This window comes from Scyliorhinus canicula, chromosome 20 (genome assembly GCF_902713615.1).
Source record: "Scyliorhinus canicula chromosome 20, sScyCan1.1, whole genome shotgun sequence".
NCBI lineage: Eukaryota > Metazoa > Chordata > Chondrichthyes > Carcharhiniformes > Scyliorhinidae > Scyliorhinus > Scyliorhinus canicula.
In genome coordinates, this window is record NC_052165.1 from 3,928,623 (window position 1) to 3,946,149 (window position 17,527).

At 45.4% G+C, this 17,527-nt stretch overlaps 1 protein-coding gene across 3 annotated transcripts in view; it reads left to right on the forward strand.

The window, feature by feature from the left end:
- Window positions 1–7,546: 7,546 nt before the first annotated feature.
- Window positions 7,547–17,527, forward strand: part of borcs5 (BLOC-1 related complex subunit 5) — an 86,271-nt gene continuing 76,290 nt past the window's right edge. Inside the window, exons 1-4 of one of the 3 annotated variants that reach the window (XM_038780057.1) lie at window positions 7,547–7,871; window positions 8,939–9,139; window positions 12,132–12,219; window positions 13,716–13,862. In XM_038780057.1, the coding sequence (XP_038635985.1) occupies window positions 12,165–12,219; window positions 13,716–13,862 (202 nt within the window). In that variant the 5' untranslated portion in view covers window positions 7,547–7,871; window positions 8,939–9,139; window positions 12,132–12,164. The remainder of the gene's footprint in view (window positions 7,872–8,938; window positions 9,140–12,131; window positions 12,220–13,715; window positions 13,863–17,527) is intronic. The other 2 variants (XM_038780059.1, XM_038780056.1) reach the window with 2 other exon arrangements.

Consider the following 17,527-nt stretch of genomic DNA (forward strand, 5'->3'; position numbering starts at 1 on the left):
GCAAACTGGGTACTTGTTATACTGCAGACGTGCTGAAAAATGTTAAATTGGTAATTTACTATTAAAGGGATGCACAAAGTAATTAAAGAGATTCTAAAGAAACCTTTAACTATACTCACTTGCTTTCTGTTGAGGTTTGAGATTGTTTTCCATGTTTAACAATTTTTAGCTTTCTTCAAGAGTAACACCATAGAAAAAGAAACTTTCAAATTGTTTTGAAGAGTTGACAGAGGACCTGATTTTCACGGAGTGCTGGTGTAACTCCAGCCTCAGGAGTGCCACCTGCTGGTTATTAAAATGTACAAAATAAAACAAATGTGAACCTTACCATCAGGAGAGAAAACTGGAGAAGGGGGACAAATTGATCATAGTAAAAGGAAATACGACGGAGTCCATTAAAGGTGTAGAGACTGTAACAATCTTAAGTAGATTTTGCTCATTTCCGGTAAATTACTATCTATGAAAGATGATGGACACACAGCAAACAAATCCTATTTCTTTTTTCCAATTAAGGGGCAATTTAGCGTGGCCAATCTGCCTAGCCTGCACATCTTTGTGTTGTGGTGATGAGACCCACGCAGACACGGGGAGAATGTGCAAACTCCACACGGACAGTGACCCAGGGCCGGGATTGAATGTGGGTCCTCGGTGCCGTAAGGCAGCAGTGCTAACTACTGCGCCACTATGCCGCCCTTAAACAAATCCAGTTCTGATGAGATATCTTCATATGGCGCAATCCCTGGCTTGGGACACTGACTGTGCAGAGTCTGCACGTTCTCCCCGTGTCTGCGTGGGTTTCCTCCGGGTGCTCCGGTTTCCTCCCACAGTCCAAAGATGTGCAGGTTAGGTGGATTGGCCATGATAAATTACCCTTAGTGTCCAAAAAAAGGTTAAGTGGGGGTTACCGGGTTACGGGCATAGGGTATATACATGGGCTTGAGTAGGGTGTTCTTTGTAAAGTCTATGAAATCTATGAATCTTGCCGACAGTGCTGCCACAATTGCTGCCCATAGAGTGACCAAATTGTCATTGAGAGTTGTTGTTTTTGGTGTTGGGGTCTGTTGCTGAGCCACTGGTCACCGTGGCGATGCATGCCGACCCTCAGGAAGTGTCACCAGGTGCGATAATCGATGTCCGGGGCCTTCGTGTGACGCTTGCAAGCACCCTGGACACCCCATTGGTCATCTTGCTATGGCCACCTCACCAGACAAAACGTCCTTCGCTATGTGACCACCTTCCATCCCGCAGACGTGACCAAGCCTTTAAGGCTGCCTCTGATTGGACGAATGCCAACACAATTGGGAGCTCTGCCTTTGAGAGGACTGCCACATTGGTGAGTTTATTCTGCCTGGGTAAATCCGTAATGTGCTGCAGACAGCAAAGATTTTCCTGTGTTGGACTAATAATCCAGAGAACACCAATTCAAATCTCACTCTGGTTGCCTGAGAACTTCAATTCAGTTAGAAAAACCTGGAGATATAAAAAGAACTAACATCAGTAAAAGTGAAGAAAAAGCTGCCAAACTGTTGTACAAATCCAACTGGTTCACAATATGTTCTTTCAGAGAAGAAAACTTGATCCAGCCTGGTTGACATTTGACTCCAGGTCTACATGAATGTGATTGAATCTCAATGGAGTGTTCCAGCCAAACCCTCATTTACATCAGAGTAATTAGGAGTCGGTAATACATGCTGACATTGCCAGTGATACCCACATCTTGAGAACAAAATCGAAGAATAATTAGCAAAGCCCATTTGTATTTTGAGCAATGGAGGGGTGTATTTTCAAAATCCTTCATCATTTAGTGGTTAGCACTATTGCTTCACAGCACCAGGAACCCGGGTTCGATTCCCCAGCTTGGATTACTGTCTGTGCGGAGTCTGCACGTTCTCCCCGTGTCTGCGTGGGTTTCCTCCGGGTGCTCCGGTTTCCTCCCACAGTCCAAAGATGTGCTTGTTGGGTAATTTGGACATTCTGAATTCCTCCTCTGTGTACCCAAACAGGCACTGGAAATGGGCAACTAGGGGCTTTTCACAGTAACTTATTGCAGTGTTAATATAAGCCTACTTGTGACAATAATAAAGATTATTAGTATTATTAGAGTGAAGTATTCGCTTCTTGGGAGTGGTGGCATTTTCAAATGCCTGAGAATTGTGACACTGCATCCACAAAACGTAATTATAGGTATATTTATTTGTAAGACGGTCAATAATACATTCACAAGCCCACCAATACCCCCAAAAAAAATCATTTTGTATTTCTTCACATTTAACGATTACTGAAGGATGGAGTTGTTGCTGAGTGTACATTTTAACACCCCAGGCTCATTCTGCTTTGCTTTGCCTTCTGTCTCCTCTCCCTCCCAGCACCATGCTGTAGCTGCCACCACATATCTGGAATTCTCAGGCCAGATTCAAACCAGGCCCAAGCCTCAATTTATTTACCATTATATTTCTCGCTGGAACAAGAAACATTGAGCTGATTAAAGATTAAAAGCCATCTCTACCTCTGTAAACTCCTCCAGCCCCACAAATCTCCAGGCTATCCGCCCGCTCTAAATCTAGCTTCTTACATATCCTTCATTTTAATTGCTCCACAATTGTGTGGTGATAATAGTAAGATTAATAATCTTTATTGTCACAAGTAGCCTTACATTAACACTGCAATGAAGTTACTGTGAAAAACCCCTAGTCGCTACATTCCGGCGCCTGTTTGGGTACACTGAGGGAGAATTCAGAATGTCCAAATTACCTAACAGCACGTCTTTCGGGACTTGTGGGAGGAAACCGGAGCACCCGGAGGAAACCCACGCAGACACGGGGAGAACGTGCAGACTACGCACAGACAGTGTCCCAAGTGGGAATTGAACCCAGGACCCAGGTGCTGTGAAGCAACAGTGCTAACCACTGTGCTACCATGCTGCCCCATATGGGGCTGTTTAGCTCACAGGGCTAATCGCTGGCTTTGAAAGCAGACCAATGCAAGCCAGCAGCACGGTTTGATTCTCGTAACAGCCTCCCCGAACAGGCGCCGGAATGTGGCGACTAGGGGCTTTTCACAGTAACTTCATTTGAAGCCTACTTGTGACAATAAGCGATTTTCATTTCATTTCATATGCATGGACACATCAATGTACATAGTTGTCTATCAATGTATATAATAGGGCAGCACGGTGGCCTAGTGGTTAGCACAACCGCCTCACGGCGCTGAGGTCCCAGGTTCAATCCCGGCTCTGGGTCACTGTCTGTGTGGAGTTTGTACATTCTCCCCGTGTCTGCGTGGGTTTCGCCCCCACAACCCAAAAATGTGCAGAGTAGGTGGATTGGCCACGCTAAATTGCCCCTTAATTGGAAAAAATAATTGGGTAATCTAAATTTAAAAAACAAAAATCAAAAAAAAAATCAATGTATATAATTATCAGTGTGACCTCCGACCAGAAGGTGGCGATAGAGATCTACAATGTGACTTGAGATACCCGCCAGTTGGTAGTAAGTCGTACAAGAGGTAGTTACACTTAAGATTAGCTCCAGGAGAATTCACTGAATTAATTTAGTAGCTTTTGTCTGTATTATGGTTTATTCGATATCTTAATAAATCATGTTTTGAATTAAAGAACTGGATATCCTGTGTACACCATTACCACGGCCATAACACAGAACACAACACATTGGTGGTTTGGTATTAGATTTCCTTTATAATGCTTTCCCCTCGAGTCATTCTGTCACGTTAAAAGCACTACATGAACACAAGTTATTATTTGAGCATGTGACTGAAGCTCACAGTTCAATTATTTTTCCTATTTTTGGTCACCAACATTCTACAACATTCATTAAAACTATTTGATCTTGTGCATTTTATTGGCTCCACAACACACTGCACTGCTCGTCTGCTACTTTGCAAGTAAGTGAAATTCATCTGAAGGATTCGTTGTTCAGGACACGACGTTAATACAATATTGATCAAACTTATAGTTGGATGTTGCAGCATAGAATGTCAATTGTGTCCGTGTCACACAATGAGTGAACTTGGCTCAGTGAGATTGGGGCAATAGTATCATTATGCAGGATAACAAGTGGATGGCTGTGTTTTGATTGGCTTGGAGTTCATGGACACGACACGATAATAAACTTGCAAGGAGGTTATTACTGAGATCGAGTTAAATGACAAAAACAGGCGGAAAGGTTTCAGCAACAGTGGGGTGAGACAGGAAGGGGGTGGGAACTGTTGTGGAGTCGCAATTAGATATTCCTGGTTAGAGATAGGATCTGGATTTGTAAAGTAAGATTTCTGCACACAGGAGGCATGTTTTGCATAGCCTGAATCATTCTCCAAGACACAAGGGTAGTAAGGCGAGGAAGGAGACTTTATGATTCAGTCTACAGGTTCCATTCGAGTGAATTTTCATTCATCAATAGCTTAATGTCAGTCAGGAGTTCTGAGCAGGGAGGTGGCTGTTGGATATCAGGAGCAGTATCTGATGCTATCATATAAAAGCTAACCTGTGCTGCAAAAGGTGTGATTGAGAGACACATATCTAGACAAAGAGAAAGCCAGGGATACAACACAAGATATTACAGAAGTAGCTGTACAGAGAGAGGAAGCATTGCTGGAGATTGTCCAGCACAGTGGTTAGCACAGCTACCTCACAGCGCTAGGGACCCGGGTTCAATTCCGGCCTCTGGTCACTGTCTGTGTGGAGTCTGCACGTTCTCCCCGTGTGTGCATGAGTTTCCTCCAAGTGCTCACCGCGGTTTCCTCCTACAGTCAAAGGATTTTCAGGTTGGATGGATTGGCTGTGATAAATTGCCTCTTAGTGTCCAAAAGGTTAGGTGGACTTACTGGAATAGCGTCGGGGCTTGAGCCTAGGTAGGGTACTGTTTCCAAGGGTCAGTGCAGACTCGATGGGCCGAATGGCCTTCTTCTACACTGTAGAGATTCTATGATTGTATGCGCCGGTTATGGTGGGACTGATAGGAGTGGGAAAGTGGAGAATATTGTGGTTAATGTCAGAAAAGACCTGGAAAGATGGTGCGTCAGGGTTTCAGCTGCAGAATTTGGTGACTTTTGCCAGGGCAGACTCAGCAATGTTATCAGCACTAAAGGAATTTGAATTGGGGTATTACAACAACAACTTGCATTTTTCTAACACCTTTTAATGTGGTGAGATATTCCAGCGGGCTTTCAACACATTTGAGAAACCTGGGGAGAAACGGGAAATTAGAAATGAAATGATAGTTGAAGCGGAAAAGGACCGTGTCTGAGCAAAGAGAGCCCATTGGTTTAGAGTTTAAGAAACGCTTGCTAATACTCGACTCTGAATTGTTCCCCTGATGTTTATAGAACTGGAAATCAGTCTCGTACCTGGGAGTGGCTCATATTCTGATAATGTCCTCTTAGCAACAGAGAGTGTAGTTTTTGTACTCTACACAAACAGCCAGGTGGTGGTCGTTCTCCCCATGGGCTGACGGGAACCCATTGAGTCCATCCCTCGGGACGTGAGTCATGTTCATCTTTCCTCTGGTTCACAATAGGAGCCTTGTAACAACTGGCATTGGATACCCTGGATTGCCCTGGAACTGGGGAATCCATCTCTGCAGGTTCGTCCCTGACACTAAAGTGAATCTTTTTAAACCATTTTTTCAATCATTAAACTAAACTACTTTTTCAAGCTTTCTCTCTAATCTCTGAAGCTGTAAAATATGTGCATTGGTTCAGGGATTTTGTCCTATTTCAAAGTTACGTTCTGTGGAAAGTGGATTCAAATTTGGTAAGATTGGTAAGAAAAACTTCCCTTCATTGTAAATATGTGCAGTGAGATTACTATTGGGCGACACCTGTTTGCATTTGTGGTTTAAATTGGGGGTGGCATGGTGGCACAGTGGTTAGCACTGCACAGTGGGCCTCACAGCACCAAGGACCCATGTTCGATCTCTGCCCTGGGTCACTGTCCGTGTGGAGTTTGCACATGAATGAAATGAAATGAAAATTGCTTATTGTCACAAGTAGGCTTCAAATGAAGTTACTGTGAAAATCCCCCAGTCGCCACATTCCGCGCCTGTTCTGGGAGGCTGGTATGGGAATTGAATCGTGCTGCTGGCCTGCTTGGTTTGCTTTCAAAGCCAGCAATTTTACCCTGTGCTAAACCAGCCCCAGATTCGCCCTGTGTCTGCATGGATTTCACCCCCACAACTCAAAGATGTACAGGTTAGTTGGATTGGCTATGCTAAATTGCCCCTTAATTGGAAAAAGACTGTGGTTTAATTTAGGATTTTAGTTGGGAAAGAAAACAATAAGTAGAAACAGACCAGTCTACAGAATAATGTTGGTAAAGATTGGGTTAACGTGGCAGCACGGTGGCGCAGTGGATAAGCCTCACGGCGCCGAGGTTCCAGGTTCAATCCCGGCTCCGGGTCACTGTCCGTGTGGAGTTTGCACATTCTCCCCGTGTTTGCGTGGGTTTCGCCCCCACACCCCAAGAATGTGCAAGCTAGGTGGGTTGGCCACGCTAAACTGCCCCTTAATTGGAAAAAATGAATTGGGTACTCTAAATTAAAAAAGATTGGGTTAACAATCCCATTTAGTTGGCTCAGTAGGGATGGCACAGTGGATATCATGGTTGCCTCAGCGCCAGGGACCCGGGTTCGATTCCAACATTGGGTGACTGTGCGAAGTTTCTCCCCGTGTCTGTGCGAAGTTTCTCCCCGTGTCTGTGTGGGTTTCTCCCCGTGTCTGTGTGGGTTTCTCCCCGTGTCTGTGTGGGTTTCTCCCCGTGTCTGTGTGGGTTTTCTCCAGGTGCTCCGCTTTCAGGGTTACAGGAGATGGATGGGGTGGGGGAGATTATACAGATGTGGTGTGGGTGTTACAGGGGATGGGGTGGGGGGGTTACATGGGGTGGAGGGAGAAGGGGGTTGGGGGTGGAGGGGGTTAGGGGGAAGGGGTGGTAGTTATTGGGTTCAGGGCGGTTACACGGGGTGGGGTGAGGGGGGTAATGGGTGGGGTTATGGGGGTGGGGGGGTGCTGGGTGGGGGATTAGTCTGGGTGCCCGCCCAGAGGGTGGGTAGACACTGGAGGGGCCGAGTGGCCTGTGCTGTCTGGCTCTCCCTGGGGGAGGGGGGGGGGGGTTATGGGGGGTTTGCTGCTGGTGGGTGGGGGTGGGTGGGGTTAGGCTGAATTCCCTCCCAGAGGGTGGGTACCGACTGGAGGGGCCGAGTGGCCTGAGCTGTCTGGCTCTCCCGAGGGGAGGAGGGCCGGGTGTGAGGGTGACCCGGAAGTGAGCAGTGATTGGCTCCGTGTCAGTGTTGTATTTCCGGGGCGGGAATCCCGGAGACGCGGGAGGCGTCAGTGCGGCGGGTCCGGGAGAGAGAGCGAGGCCCTGAGACTGTGTGACCCTCTGTGTCTCTGACCCTCACTGTGTGTGACCCTCTGTGTCTCTGACCCTCACTGTGTGTTACCCTCTGTGTCTCTGACCCTCACTGTGTGTGTGTGACCCTCTGTGTCACTGACCCTCACCCTCTCTCTGTGTGTGACCCTCTGTGTCTCTGACCCTCACTGTGTGTAACCCTCTGTGTCTCTGACCCTCACCCTCTGTGTGACCCTCTGTGTCTCTGACCCTCGCCCTCTGTGTGACCCTCTGTGTCTCTGACCCTCCCTCACTCTCTCTGTGTGTGGGTGTGTGCGTGTGTCCCTGAGACTGTGTGTGTGGGGGTATGTGGGTGGGGGTTTGTGTCCCTGACCCTCACCGTCTCTCAGTTTGTCTCTGACCCTCTGTGGGTGTGTGTCCCTGCCTCTCTCTGTCTCTCTCTCACAATCACTCTCTGGGAAGCTTCCCAGCTCCGTGTCTGCAGCTGCCACAGTCCTGCAGCCAGCTCCAGGTAAATCATTCTGAGCAAACCAGCTGTAAACAGTAAATTAGAACATAGAACATACAGTGCAAAAGGAGGCCATTCGGCCCATCGAGTCTGCACTGACCCACTTAAGCCCTCACTTCCACCCTATCTCTGTAACCCAATAACCCCTCTGAACCGTTTTGCACACTAAGGGCAGTTTAGCATGGCCAATCCACCTAACCTGCATGTCTGTGGACTGTGGGAAGGAACCGGAGGAAACCCACGCAGACACGGGGAGAACGTGCAGACTCTGCACAGACAGTGACCCAGCGGGGAATCTAATCTGGGACTCTGGCGCTGTGAAGCCACAGTGCAAACCACTGGGCTACCGTGCTGCCCACTTAATTCTGTCCTCCGTCACCCCAATGATTAAGCATAACCAAATTCTGTTGTTTGAAGATTTTGGCGGCTGCTGTAATTTATTGTTAACCATATTAGCCGGTGATTTGACCTGTGCTGTAAGTATTGGCAATTATACTGTGGGAGATTCTTGTTACTGAAATATCTGCAACACACACATCCAGATTTGGAAAATTTGCTTTAAAAAAATGTCAGAATTGCAGGTTTCTGAAAGCATTTTATTTGAATGAATTGCACCTTTTTGTACATGTTAGGTTTTTAAAATATTCCAAATTAAGGGGCAATTTAGTGAGGGTCACGCATCGATAGGGTGCGGCGTTCCTGTATATGGAAGAAGTACCCAACGGCCCCAACCGGCTTTTAAATTGAGAATGCTGGTCGCGATCGTCTTTTAAACGGAAGGAAGCAGTCTTCCGGCCAGAAGCGGCAGCAGAGAGCACCCGGCTTTACACTGACATCACTCGCTCTGTACACTTGTAATTTTGGCTCAAAATCATGGGGGTGAGATTACTCAATGTTTGAGCTGCGAGCAAGCAAGCAACAGGACTGTGAAGAGCTGGAGATGGATTATTTTAAACAGAGCAAAAACTAGAATCGGGAACACAGCGGTGGAAAGATGATTTCTTGAGGTATGGCTTTGTTAATTGTGCCAACGCAAATCAGAATGCAAAGCCCATATGTGTTATATGCAGGGAAGTACTGGCATATGGAACCGTCAAAACTTCAAAGGCATCTGAAGACTAAACATGAGGAGTTCAAGGACAAACCTCTTGATTTTTTCAAAGGATGTCGCAAGATATTGTATCAGAAGCTGAAGTCCTTAGCAGAAAGGCAACATTGAATGACGAAGCTAGTGAGTTTGTGAAGACCAATTGGGCTCACTTGTATTAAAGGTAAGCGAAGAAAGTAGGTCGCAAAGGCCAGCTGGCATGGGTCGTGACGGTCGACCGGTTGGTAAAAGTGGTCCTGGGGTAAAGATGTTTGAAAAACACTAATTTAGCATGTGCTGCAACTTCCCCCTTAAACCCATCAGAACCTCCACCTATCCTTTCTCCCTTCAGGCTCTCCTTACAACCCAGCTCTTTGACTAGGACTTTGGGCTCATCGCCTTTGGCTCTTGTGTTTGATTTATATTCTGATTGTGCCTCTGTGAAGCATCTTGAAATAACTGAGCAACAGTTAGAATCAGTTCAATCAGTAAAACATGTCTTTGGGCAATAATACAAAATAATGAACTCTAACCCCACATCAATTGGTTGTTTTGTTCAACCTCCAACAAAATAACATCTAATTACCCGTTTGTATCCTGACCTTCCGTGACCTTTCACATTTCATGATAAGATTGTGTTTGTGGAGCACCTCCTGGTATCTGCGGCAGCTCCTGGTATCTGCGGCAAATGCTCAAACCGGAGTGTCAGGTGCTCATGGCCTATTAGTGGCTATCCTCTTGGGTTAGCTTAGCAATGTGTATTGGGGAAACATGCATGCCGGTGACGTTCAGGATCAGAATAACCCTTAACGACCGACCTCGCAATCTGATATCTGAGCTAGGTACGTGTGCAGTGTTAGAGGGCACTGTTAATGCCTGACCAGCCCCCTTGGTCACTGTTGGAACTTGGAGGTGAGAGCTGTACACATGCAATGGTTTCTCTGCAAAGCTAAAGATGTTTTATAAAATGATACTAATTGTAATAAACTAGGATTGCTTTGAGCAGGAGAATGCGGGACACCTGAACTGTGACCCATGACAGGGGCTCTGACCCAAATTTTTAATTCCCCTCTGGCCACAGAAGATGTGCCAGAGCACAGAACAGCTAATGTGGCTCCAGTATTTATAAAGGGTTGTAGAGATGAGCCAGGGAACTACAGACCGGTGAGTCTAATGTCGGTGGTAGGGAAACCATTGGAGGATATTCTGTAGGAGAGAATCTATCTCCATTTGGAGAGGTAAGGTTTGATCAGGAGCAGTCAGCGTGGCTTTGTCAGAGGGAGGTCATGCCTAATAAATTTGAGTTAATTTTTTGACGATGTGACTAAGGGCATGATTCAAGGAAAAATGAAAATCGCTTATTGTCACGAGTAGGCTTAAATGAAGTTACTGTGAAAAGCCCCTAGTCGCCACATTCTGGCACCTGTCCGGGGAGGCTGGTACCTTGCTGTCTCTGATTTGGAGTTGGGATGTGATGGTTGAATTCTGGGCAAAATAACCTTGTGAGAGTTTCCGGACCCGTGAGGCTCAGTGCGATTTCGTCTTGCCCTCGCTGGACGAGATCCAGAAATGCATATTTAAATGAGCTGCCAGGCCTCAATCGGGTGTCATTCAGTATTGGTCCCACAAACGTGAGCCAGGCGTGATTGCATCTTGGTGGGGGGGGAGTCGTCTCATGGGTGATTAGAGGCCTCCAGGTGATAAGGGACAGGGCAGGAAAGTGTCCTGCCACCCCCCCCCCCCCCCCAGCACTGCCAGCCTGGTACTATGGCACTGCCAACCAAGCACTGCCAGGGTACCCAAGTGGCATTGCCATGGGTTGCCCATAAAAGTGGGTTGAGGGGGGAATCGAGGGCCCCAGAAAAAGTTTGGGGTAGGGGTCCTGAAAGCTGGGGGGAGGGGCTGAAAGGGGAGCTCTAGAAATCGGGGCAACCTTCCAAAATGGAGCCCCGATCTGCGTGGAGTTGGCTTAGCTGCCAGTCCAGGACGGCTGCCTAAGTCTAGCATCGATTGGAGAAACTCCCTGAGGTCAAAGAAAACAGCAAATTGTCGTTGAATAGCGGGTTTATTCTTGGCGCTGCAGCTGTCGAGGAACACCCGGCCAACCACGCTCGATACAGCATAATGGTTTTATGGTCACCATTGGGGCCTCACGGTAGCATGGTGGTTAGCATCAATGCTTCACAGCTCCAGGGTCCCAGGTTCGATTCCCGGCTGGGTCACTGTCTGTGTGGAGTCTGCACGTCCTCCCCTTGTGTGCGTGGGTTTCCTCCGGGTGCTCCGGTTTCCTCCCACAGTCCAAAGATGTGCGGGTTAGGTGGATTGGCCATGCAAAATTGCCCGTAGTGTAAGGTTAATGGGGGGATTGTTGGGTTACGGGTATACGGGTTACGTGGGTTTAAGTAGGGTGATCATTGCTCGGCACAACATCGAGGGCCGAAGGGCCTGTTCTGTGCTGTACTGTTCTATGTTCTATGTTCTATTACCGAGACTGGCTTTTAGCTCCAGGTTTTATTAATTTAAATTCTTAGAAGCATTATAAATTCCACTATCTGTCGTGATTGCATTTGAACCCATGGCCCCAGAGTAATAACCCGGGCCCCGGATTACTAATCCAGTGACTACGCCCCCACTTCCCTGAAATAGCCACAGTTACAAAATGTTTTGCTTAAATTTGCTTATTTTTCACTGTATCTGTGACTAATTCAGTCCAAAGATGTGCAGGTTAGGTGGATTGGCCATGATAAATTGCCCTTAGTGTCCAAAATTGCCCTTAGTGTTGCGTGGGGTTACTGGGTTATGGGGATAGGGTGGAGGTGTTGACCTTGGGTAGGGTGCTCTTTCCAGGAGCCGGTGCAGACTCGATGGGCTGAATGGCCTCCTTCTGCACTATAAATTCTATGATAATTGGAAACAATTTTCTTTTTGATGTTTCTATGAACTTGCTCTTTATGTGGTTAGGGAGCTGTGTGGGGAAGGGGAGAGAGGGCAAAAATAGTTCAATTGATGGAACTCCTTAAAACCTCCCCTTTTCATCAAGCTTTTGTTCAACTAAACTAATATCTCCAGTGGCTGTGTCATTTTGTTTATAATGCGCCTGAGGACTGCCTTGGGACATTTTATTACCGTAAAGGTGTTATAGAAATAGAAGTTGTAACTGTGTTTGGTTTGTGCAGGGTAGAGGCATCGTGGGACCACATTTCAATACCATGGGAGCTGAACAGAGCACGTACGACAATAAACAACCAGAATGTCATGTTTTGGGTAAGCAGCTGATCACTGACGTTCAATTCAGTTTAACCCAAGTGATTTCTTGTGGCCAGCCAATTAGCAATAATTGGACTAGTATCAAAGGAGCTGCTTTACTGTGGATAGAGATGTATGCACAATGGTAAATTTTTTGTACTAATTCTAATCTAGTTTTGATAAAGGTGCTCTGATTTGTTGATACATAAGAATCAGTTTACAATGATTCATGTGATTGGTACCAATTTGATCTCTGTACCAAATGGATAATTTTAGCAGGTGCTGTTCGGCTGACTGATTAACTACTGTGCCACTTCCCAATTTCTCCAACATACCCTGCTGCTCCAGAGCTTGGGGTTGAGGAGATTGTATAAACTCTCTTTAAGATGTGTTTTGTTTCCGATTCCCTGGTTCTGATGTCTGTTACTGCCTGTCACTGTCTCTGTCTCTGTAGCTGAAGACTAAGTGCAATCTAAACCAAGTCGAGCAGTGAACAGTCTTTGAAAGGTTTTGTGTTCAGGCCGGTGAGCAGGGATTACACAGGAACAAAAGCTGAATTTTAAATAGCCAGCTGGACTAAATCAGATGCTGGCGAGTAGCTGATGATCGGTCAGAGATTTCAAACATTTCAGGTGGCTGTATAAAAGAATTGAACTGATTGGAATTTGAATTCAATTAATTAAATTCGTTTTTAAATTTTTTTTTCCAATTAAAGGGCAATTTAATAAACATTTGGAATTGGAAGCTCATCTCAGTAATGGTGCTGTAAAACCATAATTGATTGTTCTTACGACACCCTGGGCGAATGTGCGGTCAATTCCAGGCCCACAGGCCCCGGAGTCCCAACAAAAGTGAATTAACTCATCATTAGTGTAGTTCCCTGAGGTCTGTTACCCTTGACTACTCCAATGAGTTACATGCACCAGATTAGTAAATATAAAACATTAAAAAACTGTTTATTTATAACAAAGAAATAGATGAACATATAATGGTAAGAATGGAACAATGGTCAGCCAATCTAACTATTCCTCGAATCCCGTCACCCAGACACACACACAAGACAGACACACAGTGGGGGTAGGGAAAGGATTGAAAATAACAGGGATCAAAAGGGCATAAGATGGTTCTTTGCTGCTGAGGTAGCAGTCTTTGTCACTGGCAATGTTCCTTGGACACAGTGATGTTATCAATGGTTGCTTTGGATCTTCTAATATTTGGCTTCAATTAGAACCGGCAGGCTATAGAATTCTCTCTTGAGGAGTCACTTCTACTTGACTGACCTCAGTCTCACACCGACGATTCTCCGCAGGTCTGTGCAATTCTACCTTGCGTCCACCAGAGGGACTACCAGCCTCACTGAGTTAAGACTACAGTTCTCAGCGTGAGGGTTTTAAACAGTCGTCTGTTTATTCTGAACCCTCTAGAAGAATCGTGGGGGGCGTTTTGTTTGTGCGTGGGGTGGGTGTTTGTTTTTGCGTTAATAAGATGTGTGTGTCCCTCTTTTTTTTATTCAGCAACAAATTCTCCAGCGAAACAAAGAGCTAAAATGGATGACATCATAGTTGTTGCTACAGGAACACAGCAACCTGCTCGAACCACCTGGAATGATCCAGATGTTATTAAGCTGCATGAAATTCCTACCTTTCAACCTCTGCTCAAAGGTATTGCTTAGTTTCCACACGGCTTCTGGCCTGTAACTATATCTAGCCACAGTTGAATGTCATTTGCTTTCATCAGTTACATCTAAGCAAAGATATCACTAATACCCATCTAATCTACACTAATTCTTGTTTTTTCTTCTATTTCCCAAAATAAATCTTTGTCCAATTCTTGAGCAAATGTAATTGTTTCAGACATTTTAACTGATTCTGTCCCACCTATCGAAAGGGTGGTTTCTATATTATCGGCGAAGTGGATTGAACTTGTATCTTCGTTGCCTGATATCTCTGCAGTAATATTGCCGTAATGTTTTGCTTTACTAAAGATATTTAAATTCAGAAACTTTTATAGCCTGCAAATGTGAATGGCACATTATTCCATACATTGCCAACATGTTAAATGTGTTTTTTGCTGATAATTTGTATGTTTCCAGAGATTGAGGGGTTTGGAACAATGGACACAGATATAAACTGACATGGGTGGCATGGTAGCACAGTGACTAGCACGGTCGCTTCACAGCGCCAGGGTCCCAGGTTCGATTCCCGGCTTGGGTCACTGTCTGTGTGGTGTTTGCAAGTTCCCCTCGTGTCTGCGTAGGTTTCCCCCGGGCGCTCTGGTTTCCCCCCACAAGTCCCGAAAGACGTGCTTGTTGGGGGAATTGGACATTCTGAATTCTCCCTCTGTTTACCCGAACAGGTGCCGGAATGTGGCGACTAGGGGATTTTCACAGTAACTTCACTGCAGTGTTAATGTAAGCCTACTTGTGACAATAAAGATTATTAAAGAAAATAAATTATCGATGTCAGAGAGTAAGATTTTAAATCTTTAATAATAATACTAATCGCTTATTGTCACAAGTAGGCTTCAATTAAGTTACTGTGAAAAGCCCCTAGTTGCCACATTCTGGCACCTGTTCAGGGAGGCCGGTACGGGAATTGAACCCACGCTGCTGGCATTGTTCTGCATTACAAGTGATTTAGCCCACTGCTAACCAGCCCCTTTAGAGAGAGCTGTGAGGTTCTGTAACCTGAGTCACTGATTTTTTAACTTTGGAATGGGCAAGGCGCATCCGCCCTCGCCCTGAGGTGATTGGTGGACCTTCCCCTTGAAAAGCTGATCCCCATCGTGATGGTGCTCCCATAATGGAGTTGTGTTGGAAATTCTGGGATTCCCCAGAGATGATGAATGATGTGTAGCTAAATTTAGGTTTGTGTTTAGACTTGGCGATGATGATGCTCCCACGTTGCTGCCTTCATTGTTCTCGATGGTAGAGTTTCCTTGATGAGAGCAACTTTGAATTTATTTTGTAATGCATCTGGAAATTGTACATGCAGGTGCAAACTGCCTTGAGTTAATGCTTTTCTTGAATGCAGTTGTGGCTGCCTCCACCCAGGTCAGTTTGGAGTGTTCTGTTATGCTCTTGACTTTTTTGTTTGCAAAAGTATGCTTTATTTGTAAAGTATCCACCGTATCCCTACACTGTGGAGGGAGGGCAGCGCAGTGGTTAGCCCTGCTGCCTTACGGTGCTGAGGACCCGGGCTCGATCCTAGTCCCGGGTCACTGTCCGTGTGGAGTTTGCACATTCTCCCCATGTTTGCGTGGGTTTCACCCCTACAACCCAAAGATGTGTAGGGTAGGTGGATTGGCCACGCTAAATTGCCCCTTAATAGGAAAAAGTGAATTGGGCACTCTAAATTTATTTAAAGAAAAGAAACATTACAGACATTTCAAAAGGGTTGTTACAAACAGTGCAAAGGTATTTAAGTTGTCTGCATAGATCAGGTTCTACACTGATGTGCTTCTAAACAAATGTGATACGTGTAATATTCACCATGAACACTCCTCTTGTCTTATGTCCATGACACGTTTGTCCATATCTCCTTTGCCCTGCCCTATCCCTCCTCTTCTATTCTGCTCCGCCCCCTTTCCAACTATATAATTCTGTACCTTTCTACTTTGCTTCAGTTCTGTATGAGGTGTTACGCAATGGGTAAGAGACATTCCAATTAGTTGTCTCATTTATGTTAAGTATCCAATAATTGACACTGAAATGTCATGGAGCTTCAGGTGGCCTTTGTGTCAGGTGATGTGATGTTAGAGTTTTATGAAGAGTCAGTTAAAGTCGATTAAAGGTGTTTGTGGAAAAGGAGCAGTACCGTTGACTCTTCAATGGAGAAATCCTCTTTTCTGGAACCTAACAAAATCTGACCATGCTTCATACGCACTTAACAAGTCATCCTTCTTATAAATCTTATCCATATAACACAATAGAGACTGCAGATCTTCTTCTGACTCTAACTCTTCCAATTCCAGCTCAGAAAACACTTTGTTCTGGATTTTACTGTCATAAGGTAGAGAAAGAGCCAATGCCATACCTTGCTTTCTCTTTCCCAAGGCAGTTACCTTAGTCCACATAACTACTGCACTTCTCCATTGACCGTACTATCCCCTTTCAGCAAATAAGTGGGGGGGGGGTGGGGGTAGTTGTATCCAGCCAGCTTTATCCTAGGTTCAGCCATATAGCTTTCTTTTTTTTTTCTCACTCACTCCTTGGTCTGGAAAAGTTGTATCTTTCAACCCTTCACATCTGCACAGCAACCGTCCTGTGCTACCATTTGTTAGACGTTTAGCTGCTGTTGTATAAACAGTCAAAGCTACTGATCCTTTTCCACAAACACCTTTAAATTACTTCAACAGACTCTGCACAAACCTCTAACATGACCCAAATAGGTCAGCCTGCAATAAATCAGAATATGGAAGATACACTATTAACAGGATGGCGAGATCGTATGGCTACAAACAGGGTCCAAGACTATAGAAGGAGATCGGGACCCTGAAATGATGAAGTCAGAAACCCAGTTAGAACCTAGATGAACCCCAGAAATGCACGGGGCATGGTAAATCGATGTTTTCCATATGACTCTCAATGCCATTACGCTTTCAGCAGTGTTTGAAGCGACACATGACATGGAAGACTCAGAAGAGGAAAAAGATAGTGACCAGAAAGAAGGCATTGTCCTATTAACAAGCGGTTTTACACCAGTAATGAGGGTGTTGGTTGCCGAATCCTTCAATTGTGCTGTAGGGGCTGGTTTAGCTCACTCGGCTAAATCGCTGGCTTTTAAAGCAGGCCAGCAGCACGGTTCGATTCCAGTACCAGCCTCCCCGGACAGGCGCTGGAATGTGGCGACTAGGGGCTTTTCACAGTAACTTAATTGAAGCCTACTCGTGACAATAAGCGATTTTCATTTTTTTTTTCATTATTGGACAGTGGCTGCACATCTATTGTGTGTGGGATTGACTGGTTAAAATGTTACTTGGACTTCTTGAATGCTGAAAATCGTAACAAGGTTAAAGGAATTTGAAAGTTCCACAAGTTTCCGATTTGGGGATGAGAATACTCTGATGTCACTGAAAAGAGTGGTGATCCCTTGCAATATTGCCGGAGTGAATCATTTTATTAGCACGGATGTTGTATCAAGTGAGATACCTTTGCTTCTGAGCAGACCGTCGATGAAGAAAGCACACATGAAGCTGGATATGGAACAAGATAAGACAACAGTTTTTGGAAAGACGGTGGACTTACAATTTACACAGTTGGACACTATTGTATTCCATTACTGACAAATAATATTTCAAGTACAGTTGTTAAGGATGTGTTAATGGC